A 22754-nucleotide genomic window follows, 5' to 3' on the forward strand; every position below is an offset into this window, starting at 1 on the left:
CTGTAAGTGGGTCTTCAGGGGTTAGTGATTTTTTTTTTAAGGTTTTTTTTTAGGTGTGGGTTTTTTTTTAGTTTAGGGTTTGGGCATGTAAAAGAGCTAAATGCCCTTTTAAGGGCAATGCCCATCTAAATGCCCTTTTCAGGGCAATGGGTAGCTTAGTTTTTTTATTTTGTGGGTTTGGGGGGGGGTGGGGGTTTGTAATGTTAGTGGGTATTTGTATTTCACGAAAAGAGCTGATATCTTTAGGGCAATGCCCTACAAAAGGCCCTTTTAAGGGCCATTGGTAGTTTATTCTAGATTAGGATTTTTATTTTGGGGTGGTTTTTTTTTTAATGGGTAATAGAATAGGAATAATTTGTATTTTTTTGGATAATTTGTTTATTATTTTGTGCAATGTATTTTTTTTTTGGTAGCAAAAGAGCTGTTTAACTAGATTAGGCTTTTTATTTTTGGGTGTTTTTTTTAAAGGGCATTAGAATAGGAATAATTTTAATTTTTTTGGATAATTTTGTTTTTTGGTAATGGTAGATATTTTTTTTTATTTTTTTTTATTTTAATAATTTTTATTGAGGTACATAATAAAACAGTACAAAGTAGTCTTTTACATAAGCCCTCAGCCTGTAAGGGCAAGCAATAGTACTGTACATAAATCAAGCATTTCCATAGTATTATACAGCATAAATAATTTAACCTCAAATTTTCAAAATAACATTTAGGGCCACTTTTGAACCCTTGCATCAGTAATTTCCTACATATATGCAAGGTTGTCAAGCATATAACAAATAGGGCTGTACAATACAAAATAAAAAAAAAGTAGAGTAAACCTTAAACATCACACTGTGGCCTGTAATATAGGGCCACTTTTGGACCCTTGGAATGGACAATGAATAAAAAAAAAAAACAGATACAAAATTCTTATACTTAGCATTACAAACGATATAACTAGAAAATTAAACTATTATCTTACGCCTAGATTTAGAGTTCTGCGGCCAAAGGGGTGCGTTAGCTACGCATGCTTTTTTCCCCCCGCACCTTTTAAACAACGCTGGTATTGAGAGTTCTCAGAAGGGCTGCGTTAGGCTCCAAAAAGGGAGCGTACAGGCATATTTACCGCCACTGCAACTCTCAATACCAGCGGTGCTTACGGACGCGACCAGCTTAAAAAACGTGCTCGTTTGAGCTGGAAAAAAACCTAACACCTGCAAAAAAGCAGCGTTCAGCTCCTAACGCAGCCCCATTGTTTCCTATGGGGAAACACTTCCTAAGTCTGCACCTAACACCCTAACATGCACCCCGAGTCTAAACACCCCTAACCTTACACTTATTAACCCCTAATCTGCCGCCCCCGCTATCGCTGACCCCTGAATATTATTTTTAACCCCTAATCTTCCGCTCCGTACACCGCCGCAACCTACGTTATCCCTATGTACCCCTAATCTGCTGCCCCTAACACCGCCGACCCCTATATTATATTTATTAACCCCTAATCTGCCGCCCCCAACATCGCCGCCACCTACCTACAATTATTAACCCCTAATCTGCCGACCGGACCTCACCGCTACTATAATAAATGTATTAACCCCTAAACCGCCTCACTCCCGCCTCAAAAACCCTATAATAAATAGTATTAACCCCTAATCTGCCCTCCCTAACATCGTCGACACCTAACTTCAAGTATTAACCCCTAATCTGCCGACCGGACCTCGCCGCTACTCTAATAAATGTATTAACCCCTAAAGTTAAATATAATTTAAATCTAATGAAATAAAATAAATCTTATTAAATAAATTAATCCTATTTACAGCTAAATACTTACCTGTAAAATAAACCGTAATATAGCTACAATATAAATAATAATTATATTGAAGCTATTTTAGGATTAATATTTATTTTACAGGCAACTTTGTATTTATTTTAACCAGGTACAATAGCTATTAAATAGTTAAGAACTATTTAATAGCTACCTAGTTAAAATAATTACAAAATTACCTGTAAAATAAATCCTAACCTAAGTTACAATTAAACCTAAAACTACACTATCAATAAATTAATTAAATAAACTATCTACAATTATCTACAATTAAATAAACTAAACTAAATTACAAAAACAAACAAACACTAAATTACAAAAAAACCCCACTAAATTACAAAAAATAAAAAAAGATTACAAGAATTTTAAACTAATTACACCTACTCTAAGCCCCCTAAAAAAATAACAAAGCCCCCCAAAATAAAAAAAATGCCCTACCCTATTCTAAAATAAAAATTTAACAGCTCTTTTACCTTACCAGCCCTTAAGAGGGCCTTTTGCGGGGCATGCCCCAAAGAAAACAGCTCTTTTGCATTTAAATAAACATACAATACCCCTCCCCCCCAACATTACAACCCACCACCCACATACCCCTAATCAAACCCAACCCCCCCTTAAAAAACCTAACACTAATCCCCTGAAGATCTTCCTACCTTGTCTTCACCACGCCGGGTACCACCGATCCATCCAGAAGAGGGTCCGAAGTCTTCCTCCTATCCGGCAAGAAGAGGTCCAGAAGAGGCTCCGAAGTCTTCATCCTATCCGGCAAGAAGAGGAGATCCGGACCGGCAAACATCTTCATCCAAGCGGCATCTTCTATCTTCTTCCATCCGGCGCGGAGCGGGACCATCTTGAAGCAGCCGACGCGGATCCATCCTCTTCTTCCGACGTCCTAAGTCCGAATGAAGGTTCCTTTAAATGACATCATCCAAGATGGCGTCCCTCGAATTCCGATTGGCTGATAGGATTCTATCAGCCAATCGGAATTAAGGTAGGAAAAATCTGATTGGCTGATTGAATCAGCCAATCAGATTCAAGTTCAATCGGATTGGCTGATCCAATCAGCCAATCAGATTGAGCTTGCATTCTATTGGCTGTTCCGATCAGGATAATGTAGGTTGCAGCGGTGTGCGGTCGGCAGATTAGGGGTTAAAAAAATTTAATAGAGTGGTGGCGATGTGGGTGGGGCCTCGGTTTAGGGGTACATAGGTAGTTTATGGGTGTTAGTGTACTTTAGAGCACAGTAGTTAAGAGCTTTATGAACCGGCGCTAGCCCATAAAGCTCTTAACTCCTGGCTTTTTGCTGCGGCTGGAGTCTTGTCGTTAGATTTCTAACGCTCACTTCAGCCAAGACTCTAAATACCGGCGTTAGAAAGATCCCATTGAAAAGATAGGATACGCAATTGAGGTAAGGGGATCTGCAGTATGAAAAAGTCGCGGCTGGAAAGTGAGCGTTAGACCCTTTCCTGACTGACTCTAAATACCAGCGGGCGGCCAAAACCAGCGTTAGGACCCCCTAACGCTGGTTTTGACGGCTAACGCAGAACTCTAAATCTAGGCATTAGGAAGCAAAAACTATGAGCCCACCACAGTGTACCCATGCACTAATATGTAAGGATCCATGATACTTTAAATAAACTATATAAACAATATGTATGTCCACACACATATAAATATACATGTACACATCCATATTCGTAGGGCCACATGCTAAGAGAGGGCGTGCTAATATAATCAATAAGTAACATCCAAAGCATAGCATAAGTCCACGTAAGATTAGGCAAACCATATGAGAGCAAGATTTTTTAGGGGGGATACAATAACAACTATAGTTCTCGCCCTGTCCCGGCCGCTGACAGAGCAACACTGGGGGATCAAATAAAAGTTCAAATGTTAGCACAATAATGACAAATATTGTGAAGTACTTACTTTGAAAGACTCTATTCCCCTACTTTTCAAAAATATAACAAATATGGTTAATATAATAGGCACCCACAAATATATGTCAACATGGAAATGGGCAAAAATGTAACTTAGCATTTAGAGACAATGATACTTAGGGCGTTATAAACTTCTCATATAGCTAGATCAAAAGCCATATGGCAGCAATAGGTATCATGTTTAAACAAAATCTTTAACTACAGAAAATGGCATAATAAATGATCTGACAAAATATCCTATGTTGTAAATCAGGGAGATCAGTATGGTAAAAAAAAATAAAAAAAAAAAAAAAATAAAGGATTAACATACTGATATAAATATTGACACCTACACTATCCAGTTAACAGCATGTGTGCATAAAGCAGTAACTCTCTCTATCTCACTCATTACCCAACAGTAACTAAACAACAAACAACAGATTTTCCCCAAGCATGTTAGTAGAGTCCTAAACAAAACCATACAAACAGATATAGAAGATCACTGACGTGTAGTAGGGTAAAGTGAGCAATGTCCTATATGGGCACTAAACTTGTGTGGAATAAAAGCATTAAAATAGAAAGCAGCATGTGAACAAGTCGCTCAAATTTTCACACAAACTAGCAACATAATAAAAGACTCTATAAACAGTGCAAAACATTAACATTGATGTGAGCACCAGCAAAATAGCAAAAATAGGAATGGGATGGGTGGAGCTTGGAGAGCTGCAGAGCAGATGTGTCTTGCTGAAGCTCCTGCAAATAAAAGTTATCAAAGTGCACAAAAGTGAATATTAGGGCTAGCAAATACTACAGCTACATCAGGCAAGTGTTTGGGAGACCTTTAGAAGCCTTTCTGGGCAGATTTTCGGAGGAAAAAGCGGAATCGGAAGCAGGCTGGTTGGGAGAACCAGAGTGATTCTCAGGAAAGTCCGAGGCTTTGGCCTACATCGGAACTCGGCAACAGCAACAACAAGGCCACAATAGAGCAGCAGCTGGGGAGCATCTAGGAAGAGCCCAGGAGGGCTGATTACAGCTTATCATCTAAATAAAAAGGGACACATTTTTCGAAGGCCACAGCCTGAAAAGAAAGGTGCAGAGGCAGAAGGTAATATGCTACAGCGTTCCTCTATATTCATAATATACTTTCCCACTAAACTTGGAGCATAAGAGATTGATGGTAATTTATCTGCACGAGATTTATTAATTTATATAAGGTCCAGTGAACATAAAACAGCAAGAGTGTGGCCTGGAGATCACAGAGCCCCACGTGGGAACTACAACAGGCTTATATGTCTAAATAACACAATTCAGGCTACATAACTTATATCTATGTAAATGTAGTATTCATCAAATAGGGGATTCATAAGTTTTAGGTTCTTTTCAATAAGAGTTGACATTTATAACATCTAAAAGTCTGCCTAACTTGACTGTGCAACTACAGGGGCGCTATCAGGACACGATTAGTAGACTAAATAAGCAGCTCTCAAAGGTCATATGACATTAGAACCTGAATTCCCTATCTAAAAAAATCAAGATGATGTTCATTATTTTTGCAAATCTGGAAATGTTTTAAATGCGGTAGCAATAAAGGTTGGCCTGGAACAACTGAGAACTGCGGTAATGAGATAAAATCCTCAGAAATGCTGTAATAGAGCTGAGATATTGGAATTGTGACCCTTCTTTATTCTTATATAGCTGACTGGCTGAGAACACCTCATAAGAGAAAGACAGAAAACTGTTATAAATACTCTGTAAGGAGGGAATAAACATAAAACAAAATGAAAAGCAGAAACCAATCCATGAAAGAATGTCTCTCAAAATCACAAACGAAGTTAAAAACATTGGATAAAACTACTTGTTCGCCAAAACAACACACCCTGATAGAAACCTCAGAGGAGGAAAATGGACATCAGGGAGATATTCCAAATAATGAACTTCTGAATCAAATAAAATCTTTTTTTCACGAAGAGCTAAAAACTGCCCTATATGATCTCAAGCAGGACATTAGGGATATTGGAGGTAGGACAACAGAAATTGAAAACAAGCTAGAAGATATTTCAGAAGAAATTCCCCAAATTCAGCATACACTTTTAGACCACTCCATTTACATTAAAAAGCTTGAAGATCAAGTAGAAGATCTGGAGAACAGATCCAGACGCTCTAACCTTCGAATCAGAAACCTCCTGGAGGACTATAAAAACTTACAAGCTGATATAACTGAAATTTTTCACCAATTAATCCCAGATACAGAACCCAACATGCTGCTAATGGACAGAGTGCATAGAGCTTTGACCAAACCTTCCCAATCCAAGACAAGGGATATTATTGTCAAATTACACTACTTTCATATTAAAGAAATGATCCTACAAGCAGCCAGACAAGCTCGCACTATTACATATGAGGGGCACAATATCCAGATCTTTACTGATCTATCGCCAATAACACTGAGAAGACGAAGGGAGATGAGACCAGTGGTGACAGCTCTCTTAAGAGAAAATCTAAGGTATAGATGGAACTTTCCATTCAAACTGATTTTTACCCATAAAAACATCACACACTCTTGCTCAACGTTGGAAGAGGGACTAATGATTATATCTAAACTGGAAATCCAAGTTGAAGAAGGAGAGTCCCAAGTCACACCAAAGCCTTTGAGAAAGCCTATACAGAAGGACTGGTCTGTAGTAAACAAAAGGGGAAAACCCCAAAAAATGAAGCCAAATTCGACCAGAGAAGAAGATGACGACAGCTCTCCAGAGGAACCATCTACAGAAACATGACATTCTCCTTGTTGGATGTTGAGACCCATACTACTGCAGGAAGAGGTGGACTATTAGGAGAACTGTCCTAAGGATCACAAGAAGATAAATATAAGAAGATTTAAACTCGTTATCACCTAGACTTTCATGTTGCTGATATGAGGAGGATTAAATCCAACGTTATATCATGAGAGTCCAGGGTTCATTTATACCCTTTCCTAGTTGCTATATATTAGCATTTCTCACTTCCTATCACACTTTATTACCTAATATTGCTTTTTCTTTGTCTTTCATATCTCAGCTTTTTGTTTTAGTATTGTTGATATTATTTGCTCATTATCTATCTTCATGAGATGAGATCAAAGAAATGTTGTCGAGAGTTCCAGAGTTGACCTAAGTTAATAGTACTTGTATTTTTACTGATGCGCAAGCACGCAGCAAGTTGTAAGTATTTATTTTGTTATTGTTTAAAGTTATGTACAGTCTCAAATGTTCAAATGTTGATGATGTATAAGACAGATCCACAAAGAAACATCTCTAGAAACAATTTGACCAACATAAGCATATACCCAGATAGAAACTATGCACATTAAACTTATATCTCATAATGTAAGGGGGTTAAACACCAACATAAAAAGGAAAAAGGCGATTGCAGAATATAAATCCCAAAATGCCCACATAATTATGATACAGGAGACACACTTTACCTCAGAATCTACATCCAAATATTGGGATAAGAACTACCCATTGCAATTCCATGCACTTAATAACAAGAAAAGGTGTGGGGTGTCCATCCTCCTTCATGCCTCCCTAAATTTTAAGAAAGAGGAAATTCTCAAAGACAAGGAAGGGAGATTTTTAGTTGTAAAAGGCTCAATCCACAATACCCCGGTAATTTTAATGAATGTATATGCACCTAACGACAATCAAGGGCCCTTTATATCTAGAATAAGCAGACTATTATCAAGCTGGAAAAAAAGTAAGATCATCATAGGGGGGGACTTTAATTTGACATTAAATGATGATTTAGACAGAACCACACAAATAGCTGGCAAAAAAAGGCGATCAACCCCGGCACAGCAGCTCCTAAAAGACCTACTCTTAGATTTTAACCTCATAGACAGCTGGAGAGCATTTAACAAAGGAGTTAGAGATTATACCTTTTATTCTACGGTTTATGGCACATATTCTAGAATAGACCTAATATTGGTTAGCCAGTTGCTCTTACCACTAATAACATCTGCTACCATACGCAATTGTGCATGGTCAGATCATGACATGGTGATAGTGGAGTTTGAAGGGATGATTAATCCACACAGAGCTAGGTCCTGGTCTCTACACCCTAGTCTACTTCAAAATGACATACTACTGCAGAAGATACAAAAGCATATTAAAGACTTTGTAACTATAAATGAAGGGACCACGACAAATCCAAACTTTGTTTGGAGTGCACTTAAAGCCTCTTTGAGAGGGTTACTGATAGAAGAGTCAGGTAGACTTAGGAAAGCACACAACTCCAGAATAGTTGAGCTTAGAAATGAAATTGATACCATAAGGGACCAGGTAGTAAAAAAGAAGCAAAATAAACTAGTAAAACTACTCAACAGCAAAAACGAGGAACTAAATCAGCTTCTAGACAGGGAGGCGGTCCAATCGATCAAAGTGGTAGACACTAGATATTATATATATGGAAACAAGCCAGATAGGATGCTAGCGAACAAACTAAAGGAAATGACTAGGGCCTCCGCTATTCCACAAATTCAAAAGGCTAACGGCCAAGTCACTAATGACCCACTCCAAATAGCAAATACATTCGCTGAATTCTATAATAAACTTTACAATTTACCCATCATCAAATCAGGAATTAGCATAAGGAAAGAATTAGACAACTTCCTAGGAAATAGTAAATTAAACACAGTAACAGAAGAAGAATTAGATTCCCTAAATGCCCCTGTCACGATACAAGAAGTTCTACTGGCCATTAAGGAATTAAAAAGAAATAAGGCACCGGGCCCGGATGGGTTTCCAGGCTCGTTCTATAAAGATTTGCAACTATCGGTGGCTCCCTTACTGGTGATTTTATATAATAATATTTTACAAGGCGTAGATATCCCCCCAGATCTGTTAACTGCAAGGGTGACAGTCATTCCGAAGCCTGGAAAGAACACACAATATTGTCAGAATTATCGGCCAATCTCATTAATTAATCAGGATTTGAAATTGTTCACTAAAATTCTTGCAAATAGATTAGCCCTGCCCATTAGAAAATTGATAGATACAGATCAAGTAGGCTTCATCTCACAGAGAGAAGCTCCAGATAACACACGAAAAGTGATTGACCTAATTAATTTCGCGACAGTGAAGAAAGTGCCTTCTCTGTTTCTAGCTTTGGACGCAGAGAAGGCATTTGACAGAGTCAATTGGGACTATATGTTTGCAGTCATTCATAAAATGGGAGTCAGGGGGCCCTTCATTAATGCTCTAAAAAGAATATATTCCACTCCTGATGCATTCATTAGGCTTTCAGGATATCAATCAACACGAATTCAAATTCGAAATGGCACAAGACAAGGGTGCCCTCTGTCTCCCTTGCTTTTCGCAATATGCATTGAGCCATTAGCAGTGCTAATAAGAGATAACCCAGATATTGCAGGACTTAGGGTAGGAGATAGAGAATATAAAATATCCCTTTTTGCGGATGATGTCATCCTTGCAGTAACGAAGCCGCTTCTTTCCTTGCCAGTAATATATTCTATTATAAATAAATTTAGTCTATTATCGGGTTATAAAATTAATGAAAGTAAATGTGAAGCCCTTAGTACTCACCTCCCAAATACGACAAAGAAGTTATTAGAAATAAACTTTACGTTTAATTGGGTTAGATCATCCCTTAAATATCTAGGTGTTAATCTCACAAATGATATCAATAAACTATACAAAGAAAACTATACCCCCATGTTCTTACAGATTAGAGAACTTCTACTTAAATGGGCCAAATATAATATATCACTCTACGGGAGGATCATATCAGTCAAAATGACAATACTCCCTAAACTCTTATACTTATTCAGAACCCTCCCAATAACTATCCCAACTGCTGAGTTACATAACTTGCAAAAGGAAATTTTAAAGTACATCTGGCAGGGCAGGAGAGCAAGAATAAGCAAACAAAATCTGATGAGGCATAGGAGAAAAGGAGGGATTGGATTACCGAATCTAATTGCATACTACTATGCAGCCAGAATGGCACAGACCACACATTGGTATAGGATAGATCAAACACCCCAGTGGGTACAGTTAGAGAAAGACATCTTAGAGGTAGGAAGATTAGACACTATTCTCTGGGCGATGAAACAACATCGACCTTGGCATATTGAGGAATATGTCTCGATTAGACATACCACCTTTATCTGGGATAAACTAACCAAGACATACCCCATAATTAATGTTAGATCAAGACTGACACCATTAGCTCCAATCACTTCACTCATTAGCACACATATCCAAAAGAAATGGGAAAACAAGAGCCTTTATCGAATAGCGGACACACTCATAAGCAATAAAATACTGACCTTTTCCCAATACAAGGAATTAGGCACCCCAGAACAAAATGAATGGTATCATTACCTACAGCTCACATCTAGGGTACGTGAAATAATGGGATCAAATAAACCCCCATCTAACACCACATTAGAGACAATATGTCTGTCCAATACTCGTGGGAAGGGATTAATTGCACTATTATACCCATTATTTAGTGAGGGAATCAGCAAAGAGAAGAGTCATTTTATGACCAAATGGGAACAGGACTTAAACAGGACCTGGACATTAGAGACGTGGCTTTCAAACATTGATAGAGGCCTTTCATTCTCCCCAAATGCATTGCTAAAAGAAAACTATATCAAGGTTGTATATAAATGGTATATGTACCCCACAAGACTTACCAATGCTCAGATAGATAATCCCCATATGTGCTATAGGGGATGTGGAGAGACTGGTACATATTTACATATGTGGTGGCAGTGCGAGAAAGTTAAAAGAATATGGGACATGACATCAGCTTATTTAGGAAATATCCTTGAGACTGAGATTGATCTAACCCCAGAACAAGCCTTACTACACTTCCCTACAGAAGACATTAGTAAAAGACACCATAAATTAGTAGCATTGATTTGTACCATAGTAAGGATCTCTATAGCTAGATTTTGGAGGGGAGACCCCCCCACATTTGATTATATCGAGAAGAGAATCAACTATCACTACAATATGGCGAGTGCCTCAGCAGCCATACTGAACACTAGAAACAAATTTATCCAACAATGGGAACCGTATATTATGCATATAGAAAAGGTAAATAGAGCTAGAACCTTAGCCACTTAGATAACATCAGAACCTAAGGTCTGTAAGGGAATATATCAGGGGAGGATGAGTTCCAGATCACTAAGATTATTAAAATTAAACTGAGATATAAATATATGGAGGAAGGGAAAAAAAAAAAATTAGATTGTAAGATGGGAGGCTAGTCCAGAATGCTATCCGATAACCCCTGAGATTTGAAGGTTACAGTTTGGGGTAAGGAATCTAGAGAGAAAAAAGTAAAAGATTTGAATTGTACTAATTGAATGTATAATGAGAGAAATAATTTGAAGACTGTATTGTTACTGTTTGATTGTTTATTTATTGTTATTGATGATGTTACATGTACATTTTACATAATATGTGAAAAATCAATAAAAAGATTTCAACAAAAAAAAAAATAGCAAAAATAGTCTCAATTCTCAGAGAGGCAGGGTAGAGGTCTCTAAACCAGGTTCCACTCGCCCCTTGTGTCAAGCAATTCACCTCAACCCTGAACGTCCCGAGGCCTCTAAAGAGGAAAAAGTTCTTATCCAATTCCGGATCTCTCACATTTTATGGCGACGTCCCACCGCCATAGTTCACATGGCCCAACAACAAACAGATCTGGAGCAAATGGGGGAACCGTCTGCAAACGGCAAACTCCATCTGTAAGTGCACGTCTCACATGAAACACATAGCGAGACCTTGCAGATATCCACTCACCCCCTTTTAGCTGCCTGGACAGCAATACAGTGGACGCTTGAGTCAATAGAAAGGGAGACAGGTCATCTTGATGCTCCGTCATATACTGGGCAAATGTGGTTACTTTGCGCACGCTTACAAGCGGTGTCTTTCTCATACTTTCAGGGCAAGCAGTTAGGGACTGTGGTGCTGCTGCGGTATAGGGAGTTAAGGGTTGGGATGCGACAGTTTCAGCCTCCAGTAGAGCTTCCATTGCTGGCCGATCATGAGGCTGCTGTATAAACCGCTCAGATGCATTCTCATATCCAAGTGAAATAAAAGTCAGTCGCAACTCTCTGGTAAACTGTTGCGTGAAATGAGTAATCAGGCTTAAAACAGATTGTTCCCAGTCCACCACGGCTTCCATTTTGCGCTGCAATGTCGTTCCTGTTCTTCTGATAAAAGTTCAGTAGCTTTAGTAATGCTTTATCTCTCGATGAAGTCCCTATTCCAGAATAGACATGAAGTGGCCATCCGTATTGAATATTATAACGTTCCCTAATTTGTCATACTTCAGTACAAATGACTGGGTGTTCTGAATGTTCAGAATACTGGGGGGGGTAGATGTGGCTCCAAGCCGTGAGCAGGCCTCTACTGTGCACCACATCTATTTCAGGCTGCTGGGCTGAAAACCGGTATAAAAATAATGTAGAGTAGCTCCACAAGTATTCACTATCAAAGAGTCCTCAAAATAATACTAGATTAGTAGTGTTAGGCGAAGTAAACAGTGGTTTCATCTTCTCCTTCAAGCAGCCAGAATAATAAAGCAGCCATCTTGGCCGATGGTCGGACACGCCCCCTGTGTTTTTATTTTTTGTAATGGTAGGTTTTTATTTTTGTGATTTTAGTGTTTTTTATTTTTTGTAATGTTAGGTTTTAGTGTAAGGTAACTTAGGTTTTATTTTACAGGTAAGTTTGTATTTATTTTAACTAGGTAGTTAGTAAATAGTTATTAACTATTTACTTACTAGTCTACCTAGTTAAAATAAATACAAACTTACCTGTGAAATAAAAATAAAACCTAAGCTAGCTACAATGTAACTATCAGTTATATTGTAGTTATTTTAGGTTTTATTTCACAGGTAAGTATGTATTTAGTTTTAAATAGGTATTATTTAGTTAATAATTGTAAATTTAATTTAGATCTATTTTAATTATGTTAAAGTTAGGGGGTGTTAGGGCTAGGGTTACGGTTAGGTTTAGGGTTAGGGGTTAATAGTTTAATTTAGGTTGTTGCGATGTGGGGGTCTGGCAGTTTAGGGGTTAATAGGTTTATTTAGTGGTAGTGATGTGGGAGGCCAGAGGTTTAGGGGTTAATAACTTTATTTAGTTATTATTTAGTTGTGGCGATGTCGGGGAGCAGCGGAATAGGGATTAATAACTTTAATATAGTGGCGGCGATGTTGGGGTGCAGTGGAATAGGGGTTAAAAACTTTAGTATAGTCTCTGCGATATTGGGAGCAGCAGATTAAAATTAATAACTTTATTTAGGTGGCGGCGATATCGGGAGCGGCAGATTAGGGGTTAATAACTGTAGGTAGGTGTCGGCGATGTTGGGGCGGCAGATTAGGGGTGTTTAGGCATAGGGTTTATGTTAGGGTGTTAGGTTACTTTAAACGTCAGTTTCTTTTTTCCCATAGACATCAATGGGGCTGCGTTACGGAGCTTTTTTTCCCCGCTATTGCAGGTGTTAGACTTTTTTCTGACCCGCTCTCCCCATTGATGTCTATAGGGAAAGTGTGCAGGAGCACGTCAAAACAGCACTTGTTTTTTGTGCAGTATGGAGCTTAAAAGCACCATATTGCACGCACAAGCCGGTTTTTGAAAAACTTGTAATGGCAGCGCTATAGGGGATTAAATAACGTGTTTGTTAATTTCCCTATAGCGCTCAAAACTCGTAATCTAGCTAATAGTATGCAAGTAGCTGAGAGAGTTTGTGTAGCTATGAGTCAGTCTGGTCTAAGGTCTGTTGCACATATGTGGCTGAAGGGGTGCCAGCTCAGGGGTCTGACATAGGCATGTGGTCACAGTTGGCTTATGTAGGCATGTGGTTGGGAGAGACTGCAGGGAAAAGGGTCAGAACTCTCTGATAAAGGCATTTGGCTGTGGGAGCTGTATGGTCATGGGTCTTATTTAAAATCTGATGTAGATGCAGCTGAAAGGGTGGCAGGTCAAAAGACTGACATAGTCATGTGGACATGGAGGCTGAAAATGGCTTTTGGTTTAGTGGGGCAAAATGGAAAGGGGAATAATCTCTCTGACGTGGGCATATCACTAAGGGGCCATTTTATCTAAGGTCTGATGTTGGTATGTGGTCTACATGCTCTTCATGGCTACGGGTCTAATCTGAAGCCTGATGTGCGCGAGTAATCGGGGATAGAGGTTTGATCTGAAGTCTGAGGTGCATGTATAGCTAAGAAGGGCTGCAGACTAAAATTGCAGATGTTTAAGAGAGCTTCCAGGGCTCTGAGATCTAATATGTGGCTGAAAGAGGCAGCAGGGACATAGGTAGGATCCGAAATGTGATGTGGGCATGCAGCCAAGCTATTTAGGTAAAATTTCTGATCTCAGGGCTAACGTGAGCAAGTGCTGATGATAGACTACTGGGCCAGGGATCAAAAATTAGCTCCTGCTCTCTCTTCTACTTCTTGCTCATTATTTTGTACAAGAGATGTTCACTAATGTAAATTTCTACAAAAGTATACAGTTTTAATTAATAGCATTTAAAAAAAATGGTTCACTGTCTTACATGTAAAGCATCTGATGAGTTCACACATATAAAAACCTTGGACAACCAAGTGAAACATGAATAAGAAAACTTTACATTCTAAACTAAAGAATTTACGAGACTCAAATAAACACAAAAATCTGAATTATTTAAAGGTTTATCTTATGGCTGAGAAACTTGAAAACTAAAGAATTTACCAGACTTAAATAAACACAAAAATCTGAATTATTTAAATGTTTATCTTATGGCTGTGGAACTGGAAATTTTGGCATGAAAGAGACTTCCATCTTAAAATTATTTCCAAAAATATTAAGAACCAAGAAATTGAAATCAAATTCTTATACAAAGAAAAAAGGATCCTAAAGGGGGAGAATATATAGGTCTAACCACAGGCTCTCTGAAAGATGAAAACAGAAATATCCTTGTCTCCAATGTCCCTACTCAAAAAGGGTGATCTTCCTGTAATCCATGACTCAAGCCCAATGGTAGATATGTCAGGGCATCAATAGATGTATGGCATAATCTCAGGAAACTTAAAGCAGCTACAGAATTGGAGGAGAGTGGAAAATGAGGGGCGCAGCGGTGACTTTTAGCGCTTTCTGAAAAAGTGATTACGGGGACATGAAACAGAATTTCTTTTCTTTCATGATTCAAATACAGCATGTGGTTTTATACAACTTTCCAGTTTACTTCTATTATCTAATTTGTTCTGTTCTTTTTGTATCCTTTCTTGAAAAGGATACTTAGGTAGGCTCATGATCAGCTGATTGGTGGCTGCACATATATGCCTTGTTATTGGCTCACCCAGTGTGTTCAGCTAGCTCCCAGGAGTGATTGCTGCTTCTTTAACAAAAGATACCAAGAGAAATAAAGTGATGGTAAAACCTAGCGTTTTTAAAATGCTAGGACTTGCCAGTGCTATAAATAAAGGGGAATTTCAGTTATGAAGTATAAAAAACTTCATGCTGAAAGTACCTATATTTGCCCGCGAGTTTATGCGAACACCCACAAAAAAACAATATTTTTCCAATGAGGTGACACTTCTTCCTCTAAGCCAATAGCGTGCTAGCCATACGGCATAATGCCGATCTGCTACCACAGCTATTGGCTAAGAGGTGGAAACGTCACCTCACTGAAAAATAGCGTTTGTGGGTGGACAGAGGCGCTTGGCAACGCAAAAACTCACAGGCAAATAAAGGTTCTTTCTGCATGAAGTTTTTTTATACTCCATGGGGTCTATTTATATATGTGCGAGCGGACATGATCCGCTATAGCGAACCATGTTCGCCACACATTGATAAATGTTAGTTCTTGTGAACTGCTGGTGCAATACCGCCCCCTGCAGATTCACGGCCAATCGGACGCTAGCAGGGCGTGTCAATCAGCCCGATTGTACATGATCGTGCGGATTGCTATACGCCAAGTTTAGGACCAGCGGTCTTAAGACAGCTGCTTCTTAACTCCTGTTTCCGATGAGCCTAAAGGATTGCATGGAAACAAGAGGAACAGGGGCCATTCGGCCCTTGTTAAATAGACCCCCATGACTGAAAGTCCCCTTTATTTATAGCACTGGCAGGATTTACCATCGCTTGAAGCAAATTAGATAAAATAAGTAAATTGAAAAAAAAATTCAAATTGTATTCTCCGAGTCATGAAAGAAACATTTTTGGGCTTCATGTTACCTTTGCTTCTTGCAAAGCATTAAACGTACTTAAAAAATAGCTTTATAATGTTTTTTTTATTCTATGTTGTCAAATACTGAAACCAGTTTTATATATTTAAGAAATAGTAGTTGCTAAGAAGAACATGATTGGGTCAGTTTTAGTATTATTTGTTTACTTAAAATTATCCATCCCACAAAAGTTTTAAAATCTGACATAAAACAATCTCTCAGTGTATTTACCATAGACGTGTGCAGTATACACAAGAGCAAGAAGTTTATGCCCTAGGGATATCTATAAGAGGAAGCTCAGGCACACCCACTGTGCCGTTTACTAATAGGAATGTTCCACGCGTGACTCATAGCCGCCCTAGGTACCCACAGCACTACAGCAGCTAACCTGCCTCATCACTTTTTACCTCAGGCAGCGGGAGGGACGAATATTTATATTCAGCCAGCAGTACAGATGGGCGGGAAGGGCTGCGTTCCACGGGTAACCAATAAGATTATAAAAAGGGACTAAAGTGGGCGTGGCTAGAAGAGGCTTGGAACGCAAATGTTCCAGGGTCTGGCTGAGTGACGGGGGAGGGTATCCGCGGCTCCCGCAGACACAGAGACGTCGCTTTACAGTATCCGCCATCTTACTCTGCACCGGGACCAACCGGCTGAGCATCCGGACCTACTCACACACGAAGTGTTCCCCAGGAGCTCAGGCTGCTCAGCGCACACCCTCTTGGGCTCGGCAGCCGGGAGACTTCACTCTCTGGATATAGCGGCACCGGTAGAGGGCGGACAAGATGCCGGGGATGTGCTGGTGCTCCCCGGCCGGCCTACTGCTCGTCTTAGGGCTGCTGTGTGGGGCTTTATCTGCTAGAGGTGAGTGAGGATGGGTAGAATTGTTATGGAAGCTCCGGCTGAGCGGGGATGTGACTGCAGCGAGTGAGGAATCCGGCTCCATCAGGTGCGGTCCCTGTACCTGGATGAGGTGATTACAGCTAACGGTTCGGCCCCATCAGTGAGCACCGAGGTGCTGGGACCTGTGAGATATCATATGCCCGGGCTCACGTTATACACCCCAAGCTCCTGCACCCGGATCTTACCGCATCATGCTGGAGCAGGGTCCTAGGGGGATACCAGTAGATCCCACAGGATCTCTCACATCAGATCTTGCCCCTGGAATATTACAAGGAGCCATCACCACAGATCTTGTTTTTAAGATCTCATTCGTGACAACATCATTGCCCCAAATCCTGAGATAACACCTTTATATCTTATTCTTATAATCTATCTCCCTGATCTAATCTCCTGGCTGCAGATCATTACTATCTAATATCCTCTCTCTACCCAAGGTCTAAATGATGTGATCCTCCCAAATCCAGATTATTTTACAATATTTACTACTAATTTAGATAAAGCCCATGTGATATGTATTCCTTATAGCACACAGAGAGATGGAGGGATTTGCAATAAAGGGGAGGGGTAGGGACTCTGATTTATAGCAAATAGTCAAAGGGTTCACCCTAGTTCTATTCTTCCCTGTGCATTCTTTAGCTGCCTATTTGTGGTCCCTGTAACCCTAGTACAGCCCAATAATAAATCTGCATTGCTTGAGTTTGACATCATCTCCCCTTACCCCATTCAAGAATGCTTGGTTAAAAAAAGCTAAATGGTAGGCGGTAGGAGGTATTTGTATGTTTAAAACCAGCAGGCTATAGTTATTTGCCATTCCTAGCTTATGCTTTTGGCTCTTTCTCTATCAAGGTGGACATCACCTTGTAATTCAGGGACCATGATCATTTTTCAGTTGACTGGGTCAGTGGTTGCTAGTAGTGCTCATTGACAACCATCTATCTTTCATCTAGACCTCATCTGTGATGTGCTTGCTGCCTCATTAATAATCTCCCAAGGGAACCACACACTTAACACTGCCATGGATTCATGGTGGTTTTCAGGGTTGCATTAAGGCAGCAGGCATTGTCTGGCGTGTCATTTTGCAGAAGGTTTTCTGCATTGTCTTTACTTCCATGGTACAACATAGGGTTGGACCCGTGTATTTCTAGTAATGATTGAACATCTAGTCTGTAGGTATGCGCATTGCAGATCTCCCCTTAATAGGTTCCAGCTGAGCCTTTTCCTGTAGGAGACTCGATCACAAAGAAATCTTCTCTAAATAATTAGATTGTATGTATTCTGTGCTGGTCATGAAATACTATCTTGTTTATGTGAAGCTTATTTTCTCTACATGAACAGCCTGATACTTTATTTTTTACATTCAACATGTCAAATGTTTGAATTTTTTATTTTTAATTCTAAATAAATATTTGTGTAAAGGTGGGGTTTGATATAACCAGTGTGAAGATCAATAAAGCCAGTGTGGTGTTCTTGGAATGTAGCAATTTTATTTTCATTGAAGCATTATGCATTGTAAATGGCTATTTTGTTTAATAAAGTTACATAGTTGAGTTCCTAACTTACATTTTTTAACTCTATGATTATTAAAATATAGTGTATAATGTTGTCATTGTTGTATGGGTCATACATATATCAATGCTTGACAAACCTCAGCAGCCAAGGCTCTAATTTTTTTTTTTACTTCTAAGTCTTAAATATTTTAATATTCTATATCTGATATATTATTAATAAAATGTCAATATTCTGGGTGGCTACTCTCTTAGATTGAAATCTCCAGGGACCCAAGAATTATAGATTTTTTTTTTTTTTAAATTTTATTTTTTTATTTTTATCCTGGGCCACTCAATTTTATGATTATTCTATGCTGCCTGTCTGCATATTACCTAGCTCATAAAATGTGTAGTTTGTTTGATATTCATTTGAGATATAAATTACCTAATTTTGTCTTTACCCACATAGTGGTTAGCCCTATTTTTTTTGTTTGTTTTATTGTTACTTTAGAATGTGACTGTTGAACTTTATGGTTTAGCTTATTTATAAGTCCTGTCTCTTAGCTCTCATTGCACTATGTTTTGCCCACTTTTAATTTTGTTATAGAACAGATCGCATAACATGATACAAATGTGTTTCTAAATATGTAAATGTGTGTGGTGATCCATGACTTGCAGATTAAAATGCCTCTGTTATGTCTTTAGTAAAATATACTGTTGGAAATGCTTTATTTTTGGCTTGTGTGCAGTGCTGGTATGTTATACCAAACTTACCTATTTTTGGAGTCCTTAAACCAGGCGGCAGAGAGTGCTTGGAGACCAGACTCCTAAAATATTCTGTCTGAAAAATATTATTATTAATATAGTAGCAGTATTCATTCCTGTCACATAACATTTTGTTTAAAGTGAAGCAAATGGGTGTTTGTGTGAATAAATGTAGATTGTTTGTGTTATAGTTGTGGGCTTTCCCTATAAGCCAATATTTATGCATACTACAGTATCAGTTGTTCACAAACATAATTTTTTTTTTTAACCAGTTTAACTGCACTCATTCATATACATTGTAAAAATGTTTTTGTGCCCCTGGTAAATGTATTTTGTCCATATCCGTAGAACTTGCTTTTTAATCTATTATAGTTTTAATAAGAATTATTTAATAAATATAATATATGAAAATATATATATATTTATATATTTATTGAGGTTTCAAGAAAGGCACAACATAATGAAACGCAAAGAACAGACAGATTCCACCGTCTGTACTTACTGAAATACATCAAAATTACATTATAACCGATTATTTATCCAACCGATATATACTAAGAATAACGAAGCACAAAAAAAGGTCAGATTTCACCGTCTATACATGTTTAAGTACATTAAAACATCAAAATTGTTATAATTGGCGTTTTATAATTGATGACCTTTAAAAAAAAAATGTATATTTAAAAAACAAAATTGTTTTGCAAATAATGATTTATCCAGCGGATATATACTAAGAATTGCTCTCTTTCCTTTTTCTCCAAGCTTAAACTCAACATTGTGCATATCTCTTATAGCAAGAAATGCAATTAACAAGTAGTGAAACTTCTGCTACTTTTATATAAAAATTCTGTCCATTATATACAAATTACCTTATACCATATATATCTTAAATTAGATTATTTAATTGCAATATTTTTCTAGTAGTAATACATCAACCTTGTCTTCATTTGTACTATTGTCCTAGTCACACAAAACACTTGTCCAGCGTCATCTGATCTCCTTTATGCAAGTACTTTTTATAAAGGGAAAGTATTACCTCTGATTAAGCGCTCTTCATGTATCCCATATGGGCACTTATATTTCCACTTAGCCTCTCCCAAAATCCACCTAATTAATCTTATATGAAGGACAGCCACAGGCCTTATAAATAAGTGGAGACAAAAAATATATATATACATAATCTATATCTTAATGAAAAAGGACTCTTAAAGGGACAGTCTACACCAGAATATTTATTGTTTTAAAAGATAGATAATCCCTTAATTACCCATTCCCTAGTTTTGCATAACCAACACCACTATAGTGAAACACTTTTTACCTCTGTGACTACCTTGTATATAAGCCTCTGCAAACTGCCCCCTTATTTCAGTTCTTTTGACAGACTTGAATTTTAGCCAATCAGTGCTATCTCCTAGGTAACTCCATGTGCGTGAGCACAGTGTTATCTATATGACACACATGAACTAACACCCTCTAGTGGTGAAAATGGTAAAAAATGCATGCAGATAAGAGGCGGCCTTCAAGGTCTAAGAAATTAGCATATGAACCTCTTAGGTTTAGCTTTCAACTAAGATTTAGCTTTCAACTAAGAATACCAAGAGAACAAAGCAAAATTGTTGATAAAAGTAAATTGGAAAGTTGTTTAAAATTGCATTCCCTATTTGCATTATGAAAGTTTTAAATTACAGTAAATGACAAAGTGAATTGCTGTGATTTTAGCCGTATTTTTGCAAAATATTCTTCTATTCAAACAGTATAAAAGTAAAGGCCCAGTGTACACCAGGCAAGCAGCTTATTAGAGTTGATTGTATTCAAAGCAGCGACTGAAACTCACTTTCAGATTGACTGCACCTCTCACCCCTAAAATTTGATTATTTGTGCTGCTTACATAGTTCTATTGCAAATACCGTGGTATTGAAGTGTTCAGAATGGGTGACAGTTTAAACAGGCAAAGCAGCTATTTCAAATGACAAGATAAAAGTAAAAAGGAACTATTTGTAAGCAATAGACTAAACTCCAGCAGGTAAAATTAATTACTGGGAACACAGTAAATGGTAGAATCCTTTACAGTGCAGTGTCACATAATAAAGTTTAATTTATCCCCTTCATTGCTAAGCAATTTCATAAGCATTTTCTATTTTATTTACACATTAATCTCAGTGCTTTTTCTATAATGGCACCTAGAGCAATCTCTTACTTATTGACTTGGTATCCTTTGTTGAAAAGCAGGGACATAAACTCAGGCGCCTGCTCATTTCTGCAGCACTATATGGTAGCAGTTTTGTTAAACATTTGCAAGAGCACTGGATGGCAGACTATTTCCTGCCATGTAGTGCTTCATATCCTACCTAGGTATCTCTTCAATAAAGAATACAAAGGGAACAAAGCAAAATTGATAATAGAAGTAAATTGGAAGCCGTTTTTTTTTCCAATCGAATGCTCTGTCCGAATCACAAAACATTTTGGGTTTCATATACCGTTAAAGAACTGATTTTGATCATTTGCAGCAATTTGAAAACCTAGGTTTAGCTTCTCTAGGGAATGTGGCGCAAAGCTCACTTTTTCTTTTTCACACATAATCAAAAATTGTTTAATATCCCTTTAAAGGGACAGTCTAGACCGAATACTTAATTTTGATTACTTTTCCTGTTACATACCAGAGAAGCATCCTGCAACTGGTCCCACATCTAAGTGTGCAAGAAGTACATGAAGCATTTAAATATTCATCATTTGTTAGGGGCCAAAAATGGCCACCAAGCTCTGCCCATCTATTGTGTGTATATTTTAGTATGTTTCTCTAATCATGATCGACTCGATACACACACGCTAATTTGTGCATGTGCAATTTGAAATGGCTAAATGAAAAATATTAAATGTGTATTGCTAAACCGTCACACAAGAAAACAGCTAATTGGACAAGAAGAAAGCTGTGGGCGGAGCTTGGCTGGCATTTTCGGCTGCTGACAATGATTATTTAAAAATGTCATGTACATCTTACAAGCTTATAGATGTGAAACCTATTGCAAGATGCCTGTCTGGTATGTAACAAGTAATAAATAATAAGTATTGAGTCTAGACTGTCCCTTTAAGTCACAATTTATTTCCCAGAGGACAGACAAGTCATTTTTGACAGGGTTTAAATGCTCCTACCCCCTGTGTAAACTCAGCACTGTAAATGGTTAAAAAAACATCTTAGCAAACCAAAACTATTCTATATAGGATTTACCAAAATGGGGGAAGATGCTCACAATCTTCCTTTGCAGTGTACAAAATAAATACTGAAAGCGCATTGTAAAGTATTTTTTCTTGGCTTAATTAAAACACTTTATGGAGACTTGAATTTGTATTATTCGTATTGCAGTCATGTCATCTGCAAACTGTTTCATCTCAATTGTACAACAATCTGTGACACTTTAGATGGCAGCTGTACTTCAGGCATCATACATTCTGTTTTTGCTGGAAGTGACTGTTTTCTCACTGCATTCCCCCCACCCCCCATCCTTGAGTGCTGCTTTAAGAAATACAGAGCTAAATTAGACTTGGCTATTTCAGTCAATATGTGATTTATTTTTTTTAAAGCATTGAATATCTCTGGTATGAGATGGAAATGCCTAAGCAGCTGTTCTAATTAGATC

At 38.1% G+C, this 22754-nt stretch overlaps 1 protein-coding gene across 1 annotated transcript in view; it reads left to right on the forward strand.

Annotated features, from left to right (window-relative positions):
- The first annotated feature begins 16514 nt into the window (after nt 1–16514).
- Nucleotides 16515–22754, forward strand: part of CLSTN1 (calsyntenin 1) — a 199739-nt gene continuing 193499 nt past the window's right edge. The window contains 1 exon segment of the mRNA XM_053691497.1: nt 16515–16828. Coding sequence (XP_053547472.1) covers nt 16750–16828 — 79 coding nt within the window. The 5' untranslated portion in view covers nt 16515–16749.

Source organism: Bombina bombina, chromosome 8 (genome assembly GCF_027579735.1).
Source record: "Bombina bombina isolate aBomBom1 chromosome 8, aBomBom1.pri, whole genome shotgun sequence".
NCBI classification, from domain to species: domain Eukaryota; kingdom Metazoa; phylum Chordata; class Amphibia; order Anura; family Bombinatoridae; genus Bombina; species Bombina bombina.